At 41.8% G+C, this 23,551-nt stretch overlaps 1 protein-coding gene across 2 annotated transcripts in view; it reads right to left on the bottom strand.

The window, feature by feature from the left end:
• NUP133 (nucleoporin 133) overlaps window positions 1-23,551 on the bottom strand; it is a 67,016-nt gene that overhangs the window by 22,268 nt on the left and 21,197 nt on the right. For both annotated transcript variants that reach the window (XM_054561802.2, XM_009234993.4), the window contains exons 10-19: window positions 23,202-23,349; window positions 22,115-22,272; window positions 19,596-19,687; window positions 13,063-13,226; window positions 11,128-11,222; window positions 7,350-7,574; window positions 3,464-3,586; window positions 2,253-2,352; window positions 1,455-1,706; window positions 376-509 (exon numbers count right to left, since the gene is read on the bottom strand). In XM_054561802.2, coding sequence (XP_054417777.1) covers window positions 376-509; window positions 1,455-1,706; window positions 2,253-2,352; window positions 3,464-3,586; window positions 7,350-7,574; window positions 11,128-11,222; window positions 13,063-13,226; window positions 19,596-19,687; window positions 22,115-22,272; window positions 23,202-23,349 — 1,491 coding nt within the window. The remainder of the gene's footprint in view (window positions 1-375; window positions 510-1,454; window positions 1,707-2,252; window positions 2,353-3,463; window positions 3,587-7,349; window positions 7,575-11,127; window positions 11,223-13,062; window positions 13,227-19,595; window positions 19,688-22,114; window positions 22,273-23,201; window positions 23,350-23,551) is intronic.

Here is a 23,551-nt window from a genome sequence, read left to right as displayed (position 1 = left end):
CGCTTGAGCCCAGGAGTTTGAGACCAGCCTGGACAACATAGCGAGACTTTGTCTCTACTGAAAAATGAACAAAATTAGCCAGACATGGTGGCGAGCTCCTGTGGTCCCATCTACCGGAAGGCAGGAGGTGTGGGAGGGGGTGAGGTGGGAGAAGTGATCGGACCCAGGAGGTTGAGGCTGTCGTGAACTGTGATCTCGCTACTGGACAAAATTTACAAAGAAACGCAACATACAAATTACTATCTTCTCATCAAAGTTAACTACAAAAAGATCGTATCATATTCCAAAAGCCCTGATTACAGATTTGAAATGGCAAAGCCATTTCAAGAAAAGGCAACTAAAGGACTCAGTGGCCATATACCCAACACTCATCACCTGATCAGCAAACTGGGTCATGTAGCGCTGGAGTCGGCTCTGGTTGTCAGTCTGCTCACACATTTGTACCAATATATCAAAGTCACAGTATTTCTCTGCTAGAGAAGCAGCCCACAGGTACTGGCCTAGTGTAACTGTGGGAATGAGAACAGATGGGAAAAAATCCTGTTAGCAAAACTTAAAATCTGTAATAAAAAATGTTACTTGAAATTTTATCTTTATTCCTATTATAAACCAACAATCATTAATGGAATGGGAACCTTCCCACTTACTGGCACTTAGTTTCACAATTCACATCAATTCCTTAAAGATGCAAATTCAGGCCAGGTGCGGTGGCTCACACCTGCAATCCCAGCACTTTGGGAGGCTGAGGCGGGTGGATCACCTGAGGTCAGGAGTTCGAGTCCCACCAGGCCAATATGGTGAAACCCCATCCCTACCAAAAATACAAAATTAGCCAGTTGTGGTGGCACACGCCTGTAATCCCAGCTACTTGGGAGGCTGAGGCAGGAGAATTGTTTGAACCCGGGAGGTGGAGGTTGCAGTGAGCTGAGATTATACTACCGCGCTACAGCCTGGGCGAGAGAGTGACACTCTGTCTCGCCAAAAAAAAGATGCAAATTCAGACCCTTGTTTCATCACTGCCTCCCCAAAACGCTATTCTCTTCCTTCATGTAAGAGTAAAACAAACTCTTCCCAATCCTAGCCTGGAGTATAATGTGTCCTTGGCCGAACAGCCATACTATCTTATCTGTACCCCTCAAGCAGCCCTCACCAGGCTCTACTTTGCAATCCAGTTATTCATGTAAAGGTCTGTGATGCTAAGCTCTTTAAGGGTAGTCTCCACATGTTGTTTATTTATGTATTTATTAATTATCTTCAGTATCATCTATAGTACTTATACCTAGATAGTACTGGAAAAAAAGTTGAATAAATGAGCACAGAAAGCTGTGCATATTTGCTTTAAGTTCTTTATTACAGTTGGATTAACACTACTACACTGAATATACTGCATTAACTATTCAACCCTTTCATCCATTCAGCAAATTTAAAACTCTTGCCAAGTATCATGAACTTACGAAGAGGAGATAAGAGATCTGATCTTTTCTGTAGGTATTCCATCTCCAGATTGTCATATCTTTCCCGATTACTGGATTTATCCACAGACTTAAGCTGAGAAACATAACCATCTAGGAAGCAATCGATCAGGGCTACCAGTTGCTCGGTCACGATGTTTCGGAGGTTGCTGTCTGCCTGTGGATAAACCACCTTCAGGACAATCTCATGCTGGCGTATTATTACCGTTCGGATGCCACCAGGACCACTCGTTGCTGTGAAATTACACAAAATAACATGGTTAAAGTAAGGGCTCTAGTGATGGCTAAAGGAAAGACTAATGGGCATAAAAATTATGCCTCTTCATCACTGCTGGAAAATTAAATTGAACAGGGATTCAGGTGATACTTGTCAATGCCCTGCTTGAACCCCCTCTTCTCCAAGGAGATTTCCTCAGCAAAGCCAGGTAAACATGATTCTTCTTCCTTCTAAATTCCTTTAATGCTACTCCACTTACTTTCTTGTATTAAATCAACACAAAATATAGTCCATACCTCCGGGGCCAGGACCTGCTTCTATGAATAACTATTTGAACTAAAACCTAGTAAATTTGTAAGTACCAGTTGAATACATAAACTATAGAGAGATCGATAAATAAGAGCAAGGGAAGAATAAAGTGATTTTGACAAGAGCTGCTCATTTTGGAGATGGCACTTTTTCATTTCACTTAGAAACCTACAATAGGGGAATAACACAACTTCTAAAAATGATGGGTCATTAGAAATATATTTTGAACAACTGTTAATAAATCAGTATATTACCCGTCCATGGAACATATTCAGGTTCTTTTTCTAGAGATTCTTCTCCTCTATACAAAGAGTTTCTATTTTGGCGATAATGACTAGCAGCCTGCAGCATATCCTGGAAAAAAAGTTAATGTGTTATCACATGCAAAAGGTGATGGATCACAGTATTTCTGAAGATAATTTAAGACAGCAAAGTAAATTGGTGAAAAAAAAAACTCAGGGGCCAGGAACGTTGGCTCACACCTGTAATCCCAGTGCTTTGGGAGGCTGAGGTAGGAGGATTGCTCCTAGCCTGACCACATAGTGAGACCCCATCTCTACAAAAATTTTAAAAATTACCTGGGCATTGTGGCATGCACCTGCAGTCCCAGCTACTTGGGAGACTGAGGCAGGAAGATTGCTTGAGCCCAGGAGGTGGAGGCTGCAGTGAGCTATCATCAAGCCACTGTAAACCCAGCCTGGGCAATGGAGTGAGACCATGTCTCACAAAAAAAAAAAAAAAAAAAAAAAAGGGAAGAAAAAAGAAAATAAGAGAAAAATGTCAGCACAGATCTGCACGATTACTTTTTGGTTCTTTCTGCTTTTGAAATTTGTTTTACTCCATAATTTAACTTCAGTTTTGGCAAATAATAGTAACCAAAGTAGGAAAATCATTACTACAAGTCCACTAGCTAAAATTAAATGCAACATTTTAGTCAATAGTAAAAGTAGCAAAGTTTTGAGTAATTAAAAAAATAGAAATGAGAAATATTTAGACAGTTATATTAACAATACATTTGTAATCAGGCATGGTGTCTCAGGTCTGTAATCCCAACATTCTTGGAGGCTGAGGCAGGAGGAACTTGTGAGCCCAAGAGTTCAAGGTTACAGTGAGCTATGACGGTGCCGCTGCACTCCAGCTTGGGTGACAGTGAGACCTTCTCTCCGAAAAAAACCAACTAAAAAAATTGCAAAGATACAAACACATCTTCCCAAATGAAAGGTTTATTATTCTACCAAATAGAAACTCAGGATTATAGAAATTAATAGGCACCAGGCTAACATTCAAAATACTCATTAGCTGATTAATGATAAAATGACTGACATTTTTCTAACTTTTTTGGGATTAACAAATGTCTACAACCTTATAAATTATCAGCAATACAGAGTAGGAATATGGAAACCACTTCCTTGTCTATCCATGCTCTGGGCTTTGATTTGCTGAAGCCTTTACTATATTTTTGTACCTTGAGAATACTGTTCACATTGATCACCACTTCAGCCCATTCAACGGAATCCATAGGTGTATCCCTCAAGACTTGCTCCTCATGCTCCAGTAAGCACTCACAGATGGTATCTACTTGGGATACCTGAGAGAATACACAGAACTACTTACAACAAAAATTATGGTGATGGGTAACAACTACCCAGTGAGTTTTACTCATTAAGCCATATCCTCAGACCTATAGATGGAGGAGAATTTATTGACAGTTGATGGTAAAAATAAATTCAAAAATCAAGAAAAGTCAGATCTCCTAACTTTTAAAAGTCAGAGTGCCCAAATAAGTCGTATAAACAGGCAAATTCTGGATTGTTACCGAGATTTTATTTAAATGATATTATTTATTATAGCTACTCTACTCAGTGCACCTTTAAATAACACTAGGTTACAGATGACGTCACTTTACAATGTAATACCCCAAACTAATGAACTAATAGACTAAAATAATGACCTCAAAAAATGAACTTGCTAATTTCTTTCTTTGAGGAATTCCCCTTCTTCAGACATAACAGAAACATTTGTAGAATAGAAGCAACATGAGAATAATGAACTAAATACATAACTTCTAACTCTTCCTTTGTCATTAATTAATACATGGAGATAACAGTGCAAAAATACCATCAGGCACTGAAACTCCTGTTTCAAGTTCAAGTCTGCACTTAAGCTTTCCCCCGTTATTTAGAGTTTGCATAGCAATGGACACTCAGAGATAAGAGGAAAGAAAAATCAGATTAGCTGCCCTCAAGGACCTCACAAACTGGCTGAAGGAACAAGATATATAGGCACAAATAAAACATGACCCAAATCAAATCCCTCCCCTTTTGCAAACCTTGTTCTTCCTTTTGCATTTCTGATGTTAGCCAAAGGCATCCTAACAGCCCAGGCAAGAAATCTTCAGCACATTTAATTTATAAGATTAAGCATAAGAATATTTTACATTGTTAACATGAAAAACACAATGAAAGCCTATATAATGGCCGGGTGCGGTGGCTCACGCCTGCAATCCCAGCACTTTGGAGGTAGGCGGATCACAAGGTCAAGAGATCAAGACCATCCTGGAAAACATGGTGAAACCCTGTCTCCACTAAAAATACAAAAATTAGCTGGGTGTAGTGGTGCACACCTGGAGTCCCAGCTACTTGGGAGGCTGAGGCAGGAGAATTGCTTGAACTGAGGAGGTGGAGGCTGCAGTGAGCACAGTGAGCAGAGATTGTGTCACTGCACTCCAGCCTGGTGACAGAGCAAGACTCCGTCTCAAAAAAAAAAAAAAAAAAAAAAAAGAAGACAGAAAAAACATAAAAGCGCATAAAATGCCAAAACACTTGTTAAATTCTCTTATCATGTATATATTCAGTGATTTCAAATATTGCTCATATGCCGTGTCAACATAGTCTGTTCCTTAAGCAGTGAGCTCTGCTTTTCCAGAGCCCTGGGAGGTACAAGGCCTTCCCAAACTGGAGACAGAGGCAAAGTGGAGAGCACACCCTCAGGCAGGCTCTGTATTGTTTTACTTTCTATCAGGGCTGCCAAGTCAAAATATCTTTCTATATGGCCCACCAATCAGAGATTGATTTTGGTTAACCAGCTCGTCCCAAAACACAAATACTCCTTAGAAAGGTAATTTGTCACCCCCAAGTGGAAGGACAGGTAAAAAGAAAGAAAAACTACTATATGCATATAGCTATTGTATTCTCTTTTCATGATCGTTATGACATGGGAGAAAACCTTTAGAACTACACCCCAGAGAAGCTGAAGACCAATGAATGTCATGAGAAATGAAGATAAAATATTATTCTATATTATGTATCCAACTGGTAATTTCCAGACCATTCTCTAATAATTCAGCTAACTGAAACATGTACATACACTGAATCGACAATTATACTTTGCCCTTTGATCCAAATGCAGAATAATGAACCAGGCTCTTGCTCAGTTCTTACAAGTAGTCTGTCATTAATTTTTAAAAATTCATTGTCTTATCATATAAAATTATATATGAATAAAGACCAAAAAGGACACAAAAATGACAACAATTTGACTTGTTAGATCATGAAACTTGAGGTGATTTGTTTTTCTTTCAGATTTCTGGCATACTCTCTAGATTAAAAACAAAACATAACAAAGTGCTTTTCCTTCCATTCCCTAGGAACTAACCCAAATGCATAAAAGCAAAGAATTCACACTAAACACATTTATGGAATCAACAGGAAGACTGAACTTAGGTTATAGTACATCAAACTTAGGTTACAGTACATCAAACATTAAGAAAAAGAGACTTGTCGGCCCAGTGTGCTACATGTTAGAATACAGTTAGGCTATAGGAGGAAGGAAGCAAAATTTGAGACACCAAATAGAGTTTGAAGTTCCTCAAATGCATAAGGAATTCCAAATTTCACAGAGCTGAGGGAAGAGCTGGCACTGTTTCTAAAACCAGATAATTCTGCAGTCTCAGTTAAGACAACAGGTCTAAGTCCTAATGTCACACCTTTAAAGGGAGACAGCGAAGTCTACCTTGCTGCCTCATTAGGCTGTGGAGCTTCACAAAAGCACAAGGACTGCGTCACTATTTCCACAATGTCCAGCTGCCACTGGCTGCCCCGCATCTTAACCATTTCTGTCTTTGAAGTTTGTAGCAGACTTTACTTTTTCTCTGAAAATAAATCTGATTTTACAAGCAAGGTGTAGCAACAGGATCCTAGGAGGTAGCTGAGGAGTTCAGTGAAGGTACTGTTTGCAAAGGTGTGGGCAAGATTAAGGGGTCCAAAAAGGGATGGGGCAGCACCCTAGGATGAGGCATTATCAACCTCAGGCCTGAAGAGGCAAGAGGAAGAGGCAGCTACTGGAAACACAGAGAAAGCAGTTGGACAGGAGGCACCGTCCCTGACAGAGGGGCACAGCCAATGTAAAGTGGGCACAGGCAAGGAAGAAAGCTGGCAGAATAACTACTTCAACTTCTGGCCTTATGGCAGGGCCTCACATTCATCTGACCTGGCAGAAGCCGGAGGGCAAGGGAGCCCACTCAGGAAGGCCACTTTGCTGTGGCAGAGTCAAGAGTAGATCTGCCTGGCCAATAAGGGTGAAACCAGGTCTCTACTAAAAATACAAAAATTAGCTGGGCGTGGTGGCACACACCTGTAGTCCCAGCTACTTGGGAGGCTGAGGCAGGAGATTGCTTGAAGCCAGGAGGCAGAGGTTGCAGTGAGCCAACATTGCACGGTTGCACTCCAGCCTGGCGACAGAGCAAGACTCAGTCCCCCCCTCCCCGCCAAAAAAAAAGAGTAGATCGAGAGAGACAAAGGAGAAGATCAGGATGGATGCAGTGGCTCATGCCTGTAATCCCAGCACTTTGGGAGGCTGAGGCGAGTGAATCACCTGAGGTCAGGAGTTCGAGATCAGCCAGACCAACAAGGTGAAACCCCATCTCTACTAAAAATATGAAAATTAGCCAGGGTGGTGGCTGGCACCTGTAATCCCAGCTACTCGGGAGGCTGAGGTAGGAGAATCGCTGGAACCCGGGAGGCGGAGGTACCTGGGCAACAGAGTGAGACTCCATCTCAAAAAAAAAAAAAAAAAAAAAGATCAGCACGCAAAGCAAACAGGTACTTGGAGACAGTTATCGGGGAAAAAAAGTAAACAGGGAGCACTTCTTAGTCAACTTTGCAAGCTCTTCTTTACAGGTAACTGATAAATGATACTTCTGAGTGACACTGTAGCCAGAAAATCTGGAGTCCAATTTAAAATTTCAGTGAGATCTTTTGTGATTTAACTCATCCTCACCCTCTTTCCTGCCTAGGGCATGAACACTAAACGGCACAGTTCTACAAAGCCACATGAAAGAGGACTCATCTTACCTCCCTGAAAAAGACATCTGCAGGAGTCAGGTTGGATGGGATTTCATACTCCCTCTTGTTCAAAGCAATCAATATGGCTGTGTTGACGAGGTCAGAAAGCCGGGAGTGGTGGTTCTTGAGAACAATGGCGGCTGACAGCTTTTCGGCATGCTCACAGAGCAATAGTCGAGTGGCCATAGGTGTCCCTCTAACTGGAAAACTGCCTAGACGTCCAAATAAGCCAATCTTGCAAAAAGGCAAACATATATTCTTAGAAAGCAATTACGGTAACGTGCAAAATACCATAAATGTATTTTCCCCAGAAGCACCCTGGGCAGTCACTGGCCCCAGATCTCCCCCAGCAAGTCCCTCCAGCTGTCTCTTGTTTTAACTGTTTCTAACACACAGACACTTCAGCCAGGCCATTAACACCCACAAGGAAATGCAGATATTCCTGTTCTAAGAACAGGGTCACTCCAGGGCTTCTGTCCACTACTACTGTCTCTGCATATCATGTTTCCCAAATTATTGTTTATGGTTATCAAAACAGTCACACTGCTCTTTTCGTCTTTTTTGAGACAGGGTTTTGCTCTGTCGCCCAGGCTGGAGTGCAGTGGTACAATCACAATCACAGGTCACCCTGACCTTAAACCCTCAACTCAAGCCATCTTCCACCTCAGCCTCCCAAGCAGCACACCACCACAACAGGATAATTTTTACACTTTATTTTTGTAGAGATGGGGTCTCACTATGTTGCCCAGGCTGATCTTGGCCACAAGATTTCCTGGCCACAAGCGAGCCTACTGACTTGGCCTCTCAAAGCACTGGAATTACAGGTGTGAACCACTGCACCTGGCCTCACACTGCCCTTTACTAGCTGTATCAATTAATTCCCCTGGATTCCAGACTTTCAGAAATCAGAAACTCAGCAACCTCCACCTTCAAGGACTGATTTCCATACCCCTAATGCTGCCGCGAGGGTGGGGGCGTCTCTAACCCTTTGCATCTCCTACTGAGTTGCTTGGTGCCCATCTGTGCTGTGTTATGATCTTCTAGGGGTCTTCCTAAGCTTTCTCATTGCATATGACATTACAATAACCTGAACTAGGAAGGAGCCAAAAGACAGGCATAAATAATGAATACTTTTTCACATTTTAAGTATAATTCTCTTTCGTTAATAAGTGACCTGATTTTCTTATCCTTCATTTTCTATATGCTTTTGTAGTATTTACATGCTAGGAGATAACTTTTTATAACACAAAAGGGGTCACACTGTATATATTGTTCTGTACTTTGTTTTGATAGTATCTTATTTTTTATAACATCTAGATATTCTTAATATCTTAATATTTAGATATTCAGTCCAGCCTGCAGTGAGCTGCGATCGTGCCACCACCTTGGGCAACAGAGACCCTGTATCCAAAAAAAAAAAAAAAAAAACTTTCCTTAGTATCTAGTTATACACCTTTTTCCTAATCATCAACATAAATTCTTCCTGATTAGTAAAAGGAGCTCTAAATATTAAAGGAAATAGAAACATAAAAGGCATGGCTGGAATGTGGTTTTCGGAACTAGCTAGATATTGCCTTGGGACAGATACTGCTACCAGCAGCCATGGAACTTCATAAGGGTTCTCTGGAACCCAGGAAGGCTGAGACAAGAGTGCTCATGCTCTCATGGCTTTTGGGCCTCTGATAAATCCATGCTCTTAGTGTGGCAAATCAGGTCAGGGCAAGTTCCTGCCAGCCCAGTATGCACATCCTCTTCCAATGAGAATGACTTTGCCCCTCTTCCTATCGAGAGGTACAATCACACTGGGCACAGTGGCTCACACCTGTAATCTCAGCACTTTGGGAGGCAGAGGCAGGCGATCACTTGAGCTTAGGAGTTCGAAACTAGCCTGGGCAACACGGCAAAACCCGTTCTCCACAAAAAATACACAAAATTAGCCAGGTTCAGCACCATGTGCCTGTAGTCCCAGCTACTGGGGAGGCTGAGGCAGGAGAATCGCTTGAGCCCAGGAGGCAAAGGTTGCAGTGAGCTGAGATTGCGCCACTGTACTCCAGCCTGGGCGATGGGAGTGAAACCCCGTCACACACATACAAAAAAAGAGGTATAATAAATTCTTTAATCTTTCATCCCAGCTGTCCTTGTGACTTGCTTTGACCAATGTCACTTTACTGGAAGTAACATTATGTGACATCTGAGATGAGCCCTTAAGAAGCCTACAGCTTCTATGTTCATCCGCTAAGACCACAGGAAGCCAGTCCAGCCCAGAGCAGGATGAGTGACTAAATGGAGGAGAACCACATAGCCTCTGTTGACAGTTGGAACCAACTGCCAGAAAGCGGGAAGAGGCTTGCAGACCCTCTAGCTCAGTGCATCCTAAATGCAGGTCCAGTGATTCCGGGTGAAACCAACAACTGCCTGATTAACCCACAGAATTGTTTTAAGCCACTGTGTTTTGGGGTGGTTTATACAGCAGTAATAGTTAACTGATACACTTGGCTAATTAAACGACCATATCGGGAGAAAGTGTTTTTTCCTCATTAATCCATATCCCACCTAAAATAACAACAACAAAAAAAGAGAGACTCAATGAATGATTGGAGTTTTCTTGCCAAGAAAATAAAAGAGTAGACAGGAGATAAACCATGCACAAAATTGAAAAAGAATGTGGGATTAAGAACAATCAAGTCATTTCTGAAATTATCTAGTGCTGCACTGTCCAATAAGGTAGCCATTGTCCATAGTGGCTATTTAAGTAAGTTAAAATTCAGTTCTTCAGTTGCTAGTCACATTTCAACTGTTCAGGCCACATGTGGCCAGCAGCTATCCCACTAGACATCACACTAGGAGAACATTCCCATGATCACAGAAAAGCAATGGATTGGACAGCACTCACTAGAATCTCCTTAACATAAAAAATTAGCCAGGTGTGGTAGTGAGTAGGCACTACTGAGTTTGAAAAACAATCAGGGAAGAGACTGGGCCTGGTAGCTCATGCCTGTAACCTCAGCACCTTGGGAGGCTGAAGTGCAGGGATTTCTTGAGCCCAGGAGTTCGAGACCAGCCTGGGCAACGTAGTAAGGCTCTGTCTCTACAAAAACTAAAAAAGAATTACATGGGCATGGTGGCACAAACCTGTAGTCCCAGCTACCCAGGAGGCTGTGAGAGGACTGCTTGAGCCTAGGAGGTCAAGGCTGCAGTGAGTCAAGACTGTGTCACTACACTCCAGACTGGGTGACAGAGTGCCCTGTCTCAAAAAATAAATATATAAAACAAAACAAACAAAACCCAAAACAGGTTGAAATTCGCTATGTAATGTCTGCAAGCCGCTTTTATTGACGAGGCAAGAATGGGTGAATTTATGTAACAATTCTGTCCAGTAGCAAAACATTTTCTAATTCAGGCACAATATATACGAGGATAACCGTTACACAAAAAAAGAAAAGGAATACTTTAAATGAGGATTTGATTCTAATGGCACCTCAAAATTAAAAGTCATATATAAAAATCTGTCAAACACAAAATCAACTCATGAGGTGTTTTTTCACAAACGCACACAGGAAATCTGAATGAAGTCCTGCTTCTTATACCTGGATTAACAGGCTTGTACACAGCCCTGGAATTACGGACTTTTAAATCAGCACAGAAAATGGAAAACACTAGTCATGCCCCACCCAATGAAACGCCTCAAAATAGAGAGAAGGGACATCCCACTGTGTTGGACAGACTGACAAAGGCAGAGCAGACAGACGTTCTGGCCCGCCCTGTGCCCAGCACCCCGCACTCTTACTTGATGAATGAAGTCCATAAGAAAAGAGTGAGCTTTCATCTTGTCTTCTAGCTGGTGAAGGATAATCAGTGACGTATTGCTGAACCCAGGTGCTTCTGTTAAAACACAGTGATAAAACTTAGAACATAGTGGTTTTACAACTATACTATTTTAATATTAGTGGCTAACTGCTATTAAAATAAAAAGCTAAGGCCAGGCACGGTGGCTCACGCCTGTAATCCCAGCACTTTGGGAGGTCGAGGTGGGCAGATCACGAGGTCAAGAGATCGAGACCATCCTGGCAAACATGGTGAAACACCATCTCTACTAAAAATACAAAAATTAGCTGAGTGTGGTGGCACGTGCCTGTAGTCCCAGCTACTCAAGAGGCTAAGGCAAGAGAATTGCTTGAACCCGGGGAGGTGGAAGTTGCAGTGAGCCGAGATTGCGCCACTGCATTCCAGCCTGGCGACAGAGTGAGACTCCGTCTCAAAAAAGAAAAGGAAAAAAAAAAAGAAAGTCTATACAAAAGAAAAATATCAACCTTACAATATTATTTATAACATTACTCAGGAGTTTTAAAAATTTAGGAGAAAATTTTGGAGGTTTGATACAATTCATAATGTATTTATTCAAAATGCAAAATACATTTTAATCATTTATAACAATTTAAGCTTGATAGCGCCAACAAAAACAGTCAAAGAAAGGAGATGAGCTCTGATGTTTTCTTCCTAAATCTCTAATGGAGCTTAGTGAACTTGCTAAGAAGTAGGATAATTAGGGAGAGAAACATGTTTGAGACAGTTCCCTGGTATCTGGGGACCCCAGAGTTCCCCTCGAGTTTCTGAGGTGGAAGTAAGCGTAAGAGGGGCAGTCACCTGGGACAGGCAGCAAGACATGTCTTGTCCACTTCTACATATTGACATTTGATCACTGCTACTCTTAGGGGAATGGATCATTTCTATTAGTCAAATATACTGATTATGCCAAAATTATCATTTAATTTGGGGGTAAGTAGGCTGGGTGTGGTGGCTTACACCTGAAATCCCAGCACTTTGGGAGATCAAAGCGGGTGGACCACCTGAGGTCAAGAGTTCGAGACCAGCCTGGCAAACATGGTGAAACTACATCTCTACTAAAAATACAAAAATCAGCTGGGCGTGATGGTGCACACCTGTAATCTCAGCTACTCGGGAGGCTGAGGTAGGAGGATCACTTGAACCCAGGAGGTGGAGGTTGCAGTTAGCTGAGATTATGCCACTGCATTCCAGTCTGGGCGACAGAGTAAGGGAGACCCTGTCTCCAAAAACAAAAAACAACAAAAAAATTGGGGGGCAGGTAAGTGCCAATTGTCTACCTATGCTACCAATTTTCTTTTAGAAATAAAAGCCAGGAAAGTTAAGTAAGGCTAATTAATCTACCTTGGATAGAACAATTAGGATTTGCTCCAATGTTCCTTTAGTTTCTGTTCTGTCATCTAGACCTGTTCTGACCCTTTTTCAAAACATACTATAAGGAAGGTTACCTGGCTGGGCCTGGTGGCTCACGCCTGTAATCCCAGCACTTTGGGAGGCCGAGGCGGGTGGATCACGAGGTCAGGAGATCGAGACCATCCTGGCTAACATGGTGAAACCCCGTCTCTACTAAAAATACAAAAAAATTACCCAGGCGTGGTGGCGGGTGCCTGTAGTCCCAGCTAATTGGGAGGCTGAGGCAGGAGAATGGCGTGAACCTGGGAGGCGGAGCTTGCAGTGAGCCGAGATCGTGCCACTGCACTCCAGCCTGGGTGACAGACCAAGGCTCTGTCTCAAAAAAAAGGAAGGTCACAATATTTAAAAAAAACTGAATTAATATTAAACTGTTTGAGAAGCTAAAAAATATGCTTTAAGAGATGCTTCTAATAAAGAAACCAGAATATGTTCAAAACACACCATTCCGTAATTGAAACGTTCTTACCCTCAGGGACAGACTCAGCCCACCGTGGGTCAGATGCTGGGTAGTCATCCATCAGGTCTACACTGATTTGGGTAACTGCCCTGTCTAGTTCAGAATCAGAATCCAAATCAGAGTGAGAGGAAAAGAGCTCATCAACCACCATTTGAGCATGACCTAAATCTTTTCTGAAATAAAATTGGAAAACACAAGTATTAAGGGAGGCAAAATGTTTTCAAAACTCACTAAGAAAAAATTAATTGTGGAGTACTATTCAGCCAGAAAAAAGAATGAGATCCTGTCATTTGCAACAGTAAGGATGGAAGTGGAGGACATGTTAAGTGAAATAAGTCAGGCACAGAAAGACATGTAACAAACTTTACAAGTTCAATAATTTAACATACATTTTAAAGTAAGAGCATAATTAGAATGTTCACAACACACAAAAAAGATGAATGCTTGAAGTGATGGATATCTCATTTACCCTGATGTGATTATTATGCATTGTATGCCCGTATGAAAATATATCATGTACCCCACAAACGTATACACCTACTATGTACCCATAAAAATAAAAAAAAAAATGTTTAAGTTAATTGTGAAGTTAAATGTAACCTAAAAACCATTTACAGGTTTTGGCTCAAAGTTACTTTTAATAAAATTTATTTAATTAAAAGGGAGAAAACTATTATCCATTCATTAATTCAATAAATACACATTGAATACTTAGAACATGCTAGGCTCTGGACACAGAAAGATAAAAAGACTTAAAAAATAGTCCAGACAATTGAGCAAGCAATGACACAGGTGATAAACACCGACAGAGACAGGGAAAACTTCCTAACAGGTAAAGAGGAGGTCACAGAAGGCTGGGGAGAACTGGGGGAGGGGTATACAGCTGCACACAGAACATACATCCACATCCGTCAGCAAGTAAGCCTCTATCTCAGGAGAGAACTGAGGCTACGGGAGAGGCTGAGATCACCCAGGGAGCAAGAGTTTGGAAAAAAGCTTGCAGGATAACCAATTAAAGGAAGGGTGAGCCCATAAAAAGCAGCAGACTCTTCTAACTTAGAGAGATTAGGGGACAACTAGGGTGTCAATGAACCCACCAGGGGATTAACTATGGCACTTATGAAGAAATGAGGGATACTGAGAAGGGATCAATCACAAAATTAGAGGATACAGTCTTGTAAACCATGTTATGGGGTTTGAACCTAATACCAAGGACAATGGACAGGCACTGTAAAGGAGTGTCACAGTCTGTTCCAGTGTCCCAAAAGATTGCTCTATCATATGGAGAGGGGATCAGATGTCAGATCAGACAAGAGAAAAATCCAGTTAGGAGGTTACTGCAGAAAGGAAAAGACAGGAAAGAGAAAAATCCAGTTAGGTTACTGCTGGATCTGATGTACAGTAGTCCTCTTATCCATGGTTTCACTTCCCACAGTCATAGTTACCTGCAGTCAACTGCAGTCTGAAAACAGATGACAGAGACTGAGAGAGAGAGACCGACCACACTCACGTATTTTTATTACAGTACAGTCATCTCTCAGTATACACAGGGGATTAGTTACAGGACCCCCAACATACACCAAAATCCACCCATATTCAAGTCCTGCAGCTGGCTCTGTGGAGCTCCAGTATAACAAAAGGCAACCCTCTGTATAGGCAAGTGAATTTCTGATCCGCATTTGGTTGAAAACACGCTGTGAATTTTTGATCCGCATTTGGTTGAAAACAGCCTGCATATTATGTAGACCCACATAGTTCAAAGCCGTGTTGTTCAAAGGTCAATTGTATATTGTTACGGTTGTTTTATTACTATTGTTCTTAATCTCCTAGGGTGCCTAATTTATAAATTAAACTTCATCATAGGTACATATAGGAAAAACGTATATATATGATTCAGTACTATATGCAATTTCAGGTACCCACTGGGGGTCTTAAGACATATCCCCCTGTGGGTAAGGGGGAACGACTGTATAAGGATGACTCCTCTGCTGTTGCTTTGAACTGAAGAGATGGTAGTGCTTGTCACTGGAGCAGGGGGTAGGGATGGAAGAATAAGCTTTGAAGAAGATAAGCTCAGTTTTGGATACATTGAAACTCAGGTGCCTAGGAAATATGTACTGCTGCTGGACACTCTCCATTTTCATCTAATGGCCTGGGTCATGGTACATCTGTTTCTTCAGAAAATGAAGCCAAGGAGGAGAAAAGATCACCGAGGGAGTAGAGAGAGAGGGAATGTGGTCGACAATAGCGAATGTAGACATCCTTTCAGGTGGTTTAGCCATCAACAGGAACAAACAGATAAGGTGGTAACTCAAAGGACACAAAGTCAAAGACTGGTCTTTTTACAAATGGCAGACTAAATATGATTAATTGCTGCTAAGAAGGAGCCAGCACGAGAAAGGTCAAAGGACAGAAGAAAGGGAGAACTGAAAGGATGTAGTCTTAAGTGAAGCAGGAGAGAGTGGCCTTCAAAACAAAGAGCAATCTCTGACAGGAAGAAGAGTACACTTCCTACTTTATTGGGAGGGAAAGAGGAACAGGATTTGGGATCCAGATACATTCATAGCTAGTAAGCTAGGAGGTACAGGGAGCTCTTATCAAGGGCTTCTGTGATCTCTGTGAAGTAGGAAGTTAAGTCCTCTGCTAAGTCTGAGGGAAGTGGGAGGAGACTGGAAAAGGGCTGTCATGGTCCCTTGGTAGAACAGGACACACAGCTGACTGGAGAAATGCAGAAAAACTCTTGAAAACATGAAAGGCCAGGGTGAAGCTGGTGACGCAGTCATGCTACTGGTTATGAAAATACAAAGGTGACTATGGCAAGATTTAATAAAAAATTACAGAAAAAGTTCCCCAAAACTCTCATGAACAAAAGATGTAGTGTTTTTCGGGCTAAATAAAATGAAAACCAAAATAACATAAAAATTAATTTCAAAGAAATAATGCTATAAAAACAGTAATATTACCTTAGCAAAAAATTAAAACAGATAATAACACTCAAAAGTGTTATCTACCAATTGTGACCCCAGGGGCCATCTGGCAATGTCTGACGATAACTTTGGTCATCACAAGTTGGGGGAAAGGTTGCTAATGGCATCTAGCAGGAAGCGGCTGGTGATGCTGTTAAACAGCGTACAATGCACCGCTGGAGTGCAGTGGTGGGATCTCGGCTCACTGCAACCTCCGCCACCTGGGTTCAAGCGATTCTCCTGCCTCAGCCTCCTGAGTAGCTGAGATTACAGGCATGTGCCACCACACCCGGCTAATTTTTTTTTTTTTTTTTTCCCAATAGAGACAAAGTTTCACCAAGTTGGTCGGGCTGGTCTCGAAGTCCTGACCTCAAATGATCTGCCTGCCTTGGCCTCCCAAAGTACTGGGATTACAGGTGTGAACCACCACACCCGGCCTCAAATGTCAATGTTAACGGGGTTGAGAAATCCTGCTTTAAAGGCACCACAATTCTGTTTGTAAGGAGTCTACATCTTTAAGAGAGCTAGCTGACACTCTCCCAGAAATCATCCCTTATTAAGTCCATAGTACTTCACCCATGCTGGGCAGGATGAGTTTAGCACAGCTGTGCTACAGAGCCCATGACACTGTTCCTGAGGGTACTGCTTGCTCAGGACTTAGATCAGGGGTCCCTTCTTGTGCCTAATAATTTTCCCCTGTAAAACATCTTAAGATGACTACACCACGTTGAATAGTGTCTCCCACAAATTCATATCTACCCAGTGCCTCAAAATGCAACCTTATTTGGAAATAAGGTTTTTGCAGATACAATTTGTTAAATTACGATGAGTCTAAATCCAATGACTGATGTCCTTATAAGAAGGCCATGTGGGCTGGGCACAGTGGCTCACGCCTGTAATCCCAGCACTCTGGGAGGCTGTGGTGGGCGGATCTTGAGTCCAGGAGTTTGAGAACAGCCTGGCCAACGTGGTGAAACCTCATCTCTACTAAAAATTCAAAAAATTAGCCGGGCATGGCAGTGTGCACCTGCTGCTTGGGAGCCTGAGGCAGAAGAATGGCCAGCTGCTCGGGAGGCTGAGGCAGAAGAATTGCTTGAACCAGGGAGGCAGAGGTTGCAGTGAGCCGAGATCACACCACCGCACTCTGGCCTGGGTGACAGAATGAGACTCTGTCTCAAAAAAAAAAAGGCCATGTGAATGTGAGGACAGCTATGTGACAATGGAGGCAGAAACTGGAGTGACACATCTACAAGCCAAGGATTGCCAACAGCCACCCGGAGCTGAGAGAGGTGAAGACAGATCCTTTCCCAGAGCCTTCAGAGGGAGGGCCCTGCTCATGCCTCGCTCTCAGACTTCTGGCCTCCAGAACTGTGAGAGAAGACACTTGTGCTGTTTGAAGCTCCTGGCTTGTGATGATTTGTTATGGTAGCCACAGGAAACAAATCTAATGACTGGTCACTTGCTGCATTATCATTTACATTTTGAGATGCCACGAATCTGACAGAATTTTAATTACAGGATAAACTTGTGAAAGATAAAAACACAGCATTTCAACTGAGATTTTTGAAGATTGAACCATGTAAAAGAACAAGATTAAAAGAATATAATTTTCAACGGAAACAAAAAACTTGCCTAATGGTGCCCCCTTCTGGCGACAAACTAAGCTCAGTAGATCACGAGGTACAGAATGTTAGAACTGTAAAAGCACTTAGGAATCTGTTGTCTCTGTGAGTGAGCCGCTATGCATCAGATACCAGTATGAGTGGAATTATGGAACCATGGGCTCAGAACTTGGGGAAATGAAGGTAGTACACTCAGCATATTCCTTCAAAACAAAGATCTGACGATAAACTAATGATCCTTTAGCCATTCTAACTCCCACCCCACTCAATACTTCAAAAAGGAAGAAATAGAAACAGAATGGCAGAAATGTTCAGCATCTGTCCAAAGTTTCCCACAGCTAACAAGGGGCAGAGCAGGGGGGCTGGATCACCATTTTCCTGAGTATTTATTCAAATGTGAATTTGCCATACCTTTTAAGGAAAGTACCAGAATACATGAGCAGAATACATGTCTAAGATAAACTGAAATCTGCATTCGCCTTAAACCCAGAAGAGTATTAGAGCAGCAAGTGTGACCAAGTGAGGACAATCACTCCCCACCCCATACGCGCATCTGCTTAGGCACGCTCTCACCACAGCTGGACTTGCTCTGGCCAACAGGACACTAGCAAACGCCATCCAAGCAAAGACTTAGAGAGTGTGCACTGACACTTGTTCTCTTGCCACTCTAGAACCCTGTGATACGTGAGTAAGCCCAGGGCAGCCTGCTAGCTGAGGAGACATCACAGGAAGTAGAGAGCGAGCTGGCCAGCCAATGGCCCAGAAATGTGAGTACAGTAAAGAGCAGCCGGCCCAGCAGCAGACCAAAATGAGTGAGCCTACTCCGAACAGTAAAACTGCCCCGAGTCCAGCCACAACAGTCAAACTGCAGAATTGTCAGCTATGTTAAATGAGTCACTAAGGTTTGTGGTGATTTTGCATAAAGCAAAACTCAACTAATAGGCCAGGTCTAATTCTTTTGCTTTCTTTGAGACAGGGTCTTGATCTGTCACTCAGGCTAGAGTGCAGTGGTGTGATTATGGCTCACAGTAGACTTGGCCTCCCGGGCTCATATGATCCTCCCAACTCAGCCTCTGAGTAGCTGGGACTAGAGGTGTGCATCACCATGCCCGGCTAATTATTTTTAAAATTTTTCTTTGTAGAGATGAGGTCTTTCTATGTTGTCCAGACTGGTCTCGAACTTCCGGGCTCAAGAGATCCTTCTTTCTCAGCCTCCCAAAGTGCTGGAATTGCAGGTGTAAGCCACCACACCAGGCCATAATTCTTTTATATTACCAATAAAACTTTGTATGCGGCTGGAAGTGGTGGCTCATGCCTGTAATCCCAGCACTTTAGGAGTCAGCCTAAAATCAGGAGTTTGAGACCAGCCTAGCCAACGTGGTGAAACTCCATCTCTACTAAAAATAAAAAAATTAGCCAGGCGTAGTGGCACACGCCTGCAGTCCCAGCTATTTGGGAGGCTGAGGCAGGAGAATCGCTTGAACCCGGGAGGCAGAGGTTGCAGTGAGCCAAGATCGCACCACTGCACTCTAGCCTGGGCAACAAAGTGAAACTGTGACTCAAAAAAAAAAAAAACAACAACAACTTTGTAAGCAACTTATTTGCACCTTAACATACATAAAAGACCCTTGCAAGATGTCTTATTAACATACATAAAAGACCCTTGCAAGATGTCTTAATGATCACCATTTTTAATGGTACATTGTTTTTCATGAAGTGGAGAGAGTATGTTAGATCCCATGTTTTTTTTCCCTAGCCTAGCTAGCTGGAACACTCCCATGGCTACTAAGTTCAGAAGAACAGTTTATTAAAGTGCTAAAGCTCAAAAAAACATTCTCCTCTTGATAGCATCATTCCTCCAACTTGCTCCCACCAGTCAATAAGTAAGTAGCACATGTCAGTAAAACATATCCTCACACATAAAATAATCCATAATTTAAAAAACATGTTATACCTGCAGTATTGCAGAAAGGCAGCTTTCAGCAACTTGATTTTATCTTCTTGGGCTATAGTTTCATTCTTTGTAGTGGTCTCAAAAATCATACTCTGCAAAATAACAGTATAGTTTAGAGGTAAAGGCATCTGAATATTTTTTTTTTTTTGAGATGGAGTCTGGCTCTGTCGCCCAGGCTGGAGTGCAGTGGAGCAATCTCGGCTCATTGCAAGCTCCGCCTCCCGGGTTCACGCCATTCTCCTGCCTCAGCCTCCTGAGTAGCTGGGACTACAGGCGCCCGCCACTACGCCCCGCTGATTTTTGTATTTTTAGTAGAGACGGGGTTTCACCATGTTAGCCAGGATGGTCTCGATCTCCTGACTTTGTGATCCGCCTGCCTCGGCCTCCCAAAGTGCTGGGATTACAGGCTTGAGCCACCGCGTCCGGCCGAATATTCTTAATTATTGGACTAAAAGCTGCACCCATCCTATGATAGCAACTCCGCATATACACAAGCTGTTTGCCATATTGTCTGTACCAGGGGTGTCCAATCTTTTCCTTGGGCCACACTGGAAGAATTGTCTTGGCCCACACATAAACTACACTAACATTAATGATAGCTGATGAGTTAAAAAAAAAAAAAAAATTATGTTTCAAGAAAGTTTACGAATTTGTGTTGGGCTGCATTCAAAGCCATCCTGGGCCGCATGCAGCCCATGGGTTGTGGGTGGGACAAGCTTGGTCCGTACCAATCATTCATATACTTATTGAAACACTATAAACAGCACCAAATGATCAACCAAAGTCATATAGAAAAGGTACAGGTAATTCAGGGATTATGTTGTAAGTAAAATAATTTAGAGATTTCATCATAATTAACAGAATCTTTTTATAGGTTTGCTCTTACACAACTCATCACAGTGTATACTACCTAAGTGTAATGGTTGATTACAAATTTAAACAAAGGTTTAGAAAAATTTTAAAGAAATGGAATACTATAAAATTGCTTCAGAATGTATAACAGTATTACAATAACCATATGATTACAAAATAACCAAGGTATTAATCCTTTTTGTGAAAAGAAAAAAAAAGTTAAAAATTGTTTCTTTCCTTTAAAACTATACTCAATCACTTTAATTTTGAATTACAGAGGTAGTCTATATATTTCATTCACTATTCAAATGGAAATTACCCCAAATAGTATTAATTATTTTTAGTCTTCTGTAAAAGAATGATAAAAATCTTATGGATAGGATATTTCAGGTTTCAAGACAACAGAAAAAAATTGGTAATTTTTACCTGGCTGTTCCTCTCAAAAAATCATCCCAGAATAAAAAGAAACAGAAATACAAGCTCCATGGAAACATCTGTGATACTAACTACAACAAAGGAAGATAGAAAGCAGAAGGAATGGGAAATGGCCCGGCTGACAGGAGATGAGGCCACCTATGCATGGTGCAGGGGACAGGTCCTGAGGATTTGAGGACAATGGAAAAGGGAAGCTCTGGGATGACAGCTGTGCAGATGGAAGGTTTCTGGAGACTTGACTTTGGGAAAAACTACACTGAGGGGCACTCTACAGAACTCCTGGAGTGTGTAAAAAGATTAAGTCACGTATGAAAGGATGAGAAAATACAAAATGAGGTCATTATACACTCCAAGAGTCACACAAAGTTGTATAATAAAGGAAATGTAATCAGTATTTGGCTCAGCAAACCATAAACAATATTCACATTGTCATTACAATGAAAAAAATTTATGTTAGTATGATAAAGGCAGAGGAACAAGTATAAGGTAACCCAAAACCTCATTTTCTATAGTAGAAAATCAACAGATGAATCAGGAGACAGGAATATATGGACATTACTTAGATATATGGAGAAAAACACCAGAATAAATCACTAAAAGGCTTAAACATAGTTGCTTCAGGCAAAGAGGACAGAGGGGATGAGGAAGATAAAAAGAACTAATGTCTGCATCATTAAGTCTTTGAAAACTGTCTCAGTTTTGAGACCATTTGTATAAAATGATCTGACAAAACTAAAAATTAGGTTGGGCATGGTAGCTCCATGCCAGTAATCCCAGCACTTTGGGAGGCCGAGGCAGGAGGATGCTTGAGCCCAGGAGTTTGAGACCAGCCTAGGCAACATAAGGAGATCCTGTCTCTACAAACAATAAAAAATTAGCCAGGTGAGATGGCGCATGTCTGTAGTCCCAGCTATTTAGGAGGTTAAGAGGGGAGGACTGCTTGATCCCAGGAGGTTGAGGTGAGGCTGCAGCGAGCTATGATTTTGCCACTGCACTCTAGCCTGGGCAACAGAGTGAGACTCTGTCTCAAAAACCAAACCAAACCAAAAAAAAAAAAATTAGCCAGGCACCTACTGGGAAGTCTGAGGCAGGAGGATTGCTTGAGGCCAGGAGTTTGAGGCTGCAGTGAACTATGATTATGCCACTGCACTCTAGCCTGGGTGACAGCATGAGATCCTATCTCTAAAAAATAAATAACATAAAAACTTCAAATTCTTATACAATCACATTACCTCATTGTTTGGTCCAGCAACTGAAGATGCTAAGGACTCTTCCAGATCTTCTGCCAATATAGACACATTTTCCCTTGAAGTAATAGACACCAGTCCACTGTTTCTAGAAAAAATGATAGGAACACCACCACAGGCACCAGCACCTAAAACACTATCTCCTAAAAGAAAGAAAAACAGAGTCAAATACATCTAACAATAACAACAAAATGCTATGTAAAAGCTACCACCCTAAGCAGAAAATCATCTTGATGATATATTAAGCACATTTTTTCCTTTACAATATTATTCCTACTTCAAACTCATCCTTTACATCCCACAATCAAATGTTAAGAACCGGTTGCTATCTGAAGAAGCAGGCTCTGTGTCTTTCAGCTTTAAGGACAATAAAAACTAGCTTTGCCAGAGAGCAGTCAGTCTAGTAAGCCAAAAAAGAAAATTATTCCTTCTGCAAAACTCAGAAGAGCTTTTTCAATCCTGTGGAGTTCTCTTGCTTAATTCTGACTTCAACTTACCACATCAGTCAATGGGGACTGGAAAAAAAAAAAAAGTCTAAGCCTACCTGGCACCTTAGTAACATCCTACCCACGCTCTGTCAAGGTTCTCGGGCTGGGACTAGAAAACCTGGGTTCCATGCTGTTGCCTACCTGGACTCTGTCCTCTGCCCAACCCCTTCAGCTAAGTATCTGCTTGGTTTCTCTTCAATCCTGACCAGCCCCCCTGCAGAAGTCCAGCACCTGAGGCTCTTCTTATCCGGGGGTGTGGAAAAGTTAAAGCACCAACTCAGAATAAGTCACTTTTACTAACTAGGAATAAGCAATTACTTCTCTTGGCATTTGTTTTTGCTTCTTGGCATCTTCTCTTGGAACAAATGTTACTATCTTTGCCTGTAAATATAATAGTTTGGAAATTCTAGTACCCTTTTGGTTTCTTAGTAGGGTTGTGGCTTCAGCTGCTGTAGTTGTGGTATGAAATGTCTCAGAAACATTTGAAAGCAGCATGCTTGAAGTGACACTCAGGGAAAGAGAAAAAAAGCACTCAGAATGACTAATGAGCTCACCAATCATGCTTTCTAAAACTGCTACTGTACCTTGTGCATTAAAGACAATTTTCTCCTGGGGAAGAGAAAATTTCCCAGTTCCCGTGGAGCACACATAGACAGCACTTTCGTTATACAGATAGGCAGTCTGGTTTGAAAAGTTTGGGACCGTCAACCGACACAAAATCAGGTCTTCAGACTGAAAGTTAAATTTAAGATTACATTTAACAAGAAGTAAAACAAAAATATTTGTTTGTATGATTTTTAAAATTCATTTTTGTACATTATTTCATAAAAATGATAAAATAATTCACCAATTCTTTGTAAAAATCTACTAAACACTACCCATGAGATGATTAACAAAACATGACAGAGTAAGTTTACAAACGTCAATTAGACAT

Source organism: Pongo abelii, chromosome 1 (genome assembly GCF_028885655.2).
Source record: "Pongo abelii isolate AG06213 chromosome 1, NHGRI_mPonAbe1-v2.0_pri, whole genome shotgun sequence".
Classification (NCBI taxonomy): Eukaryota; Metazoa; Chordata; class Mammalia; order Primates; family Hominidae; genus Pongo; species Pongo abelii.
The sequence above is the reverse complement of the archived record's forward strand: the minus strand, read 5'-3'. Positions and strand labels throughout refer to the sequence as shown.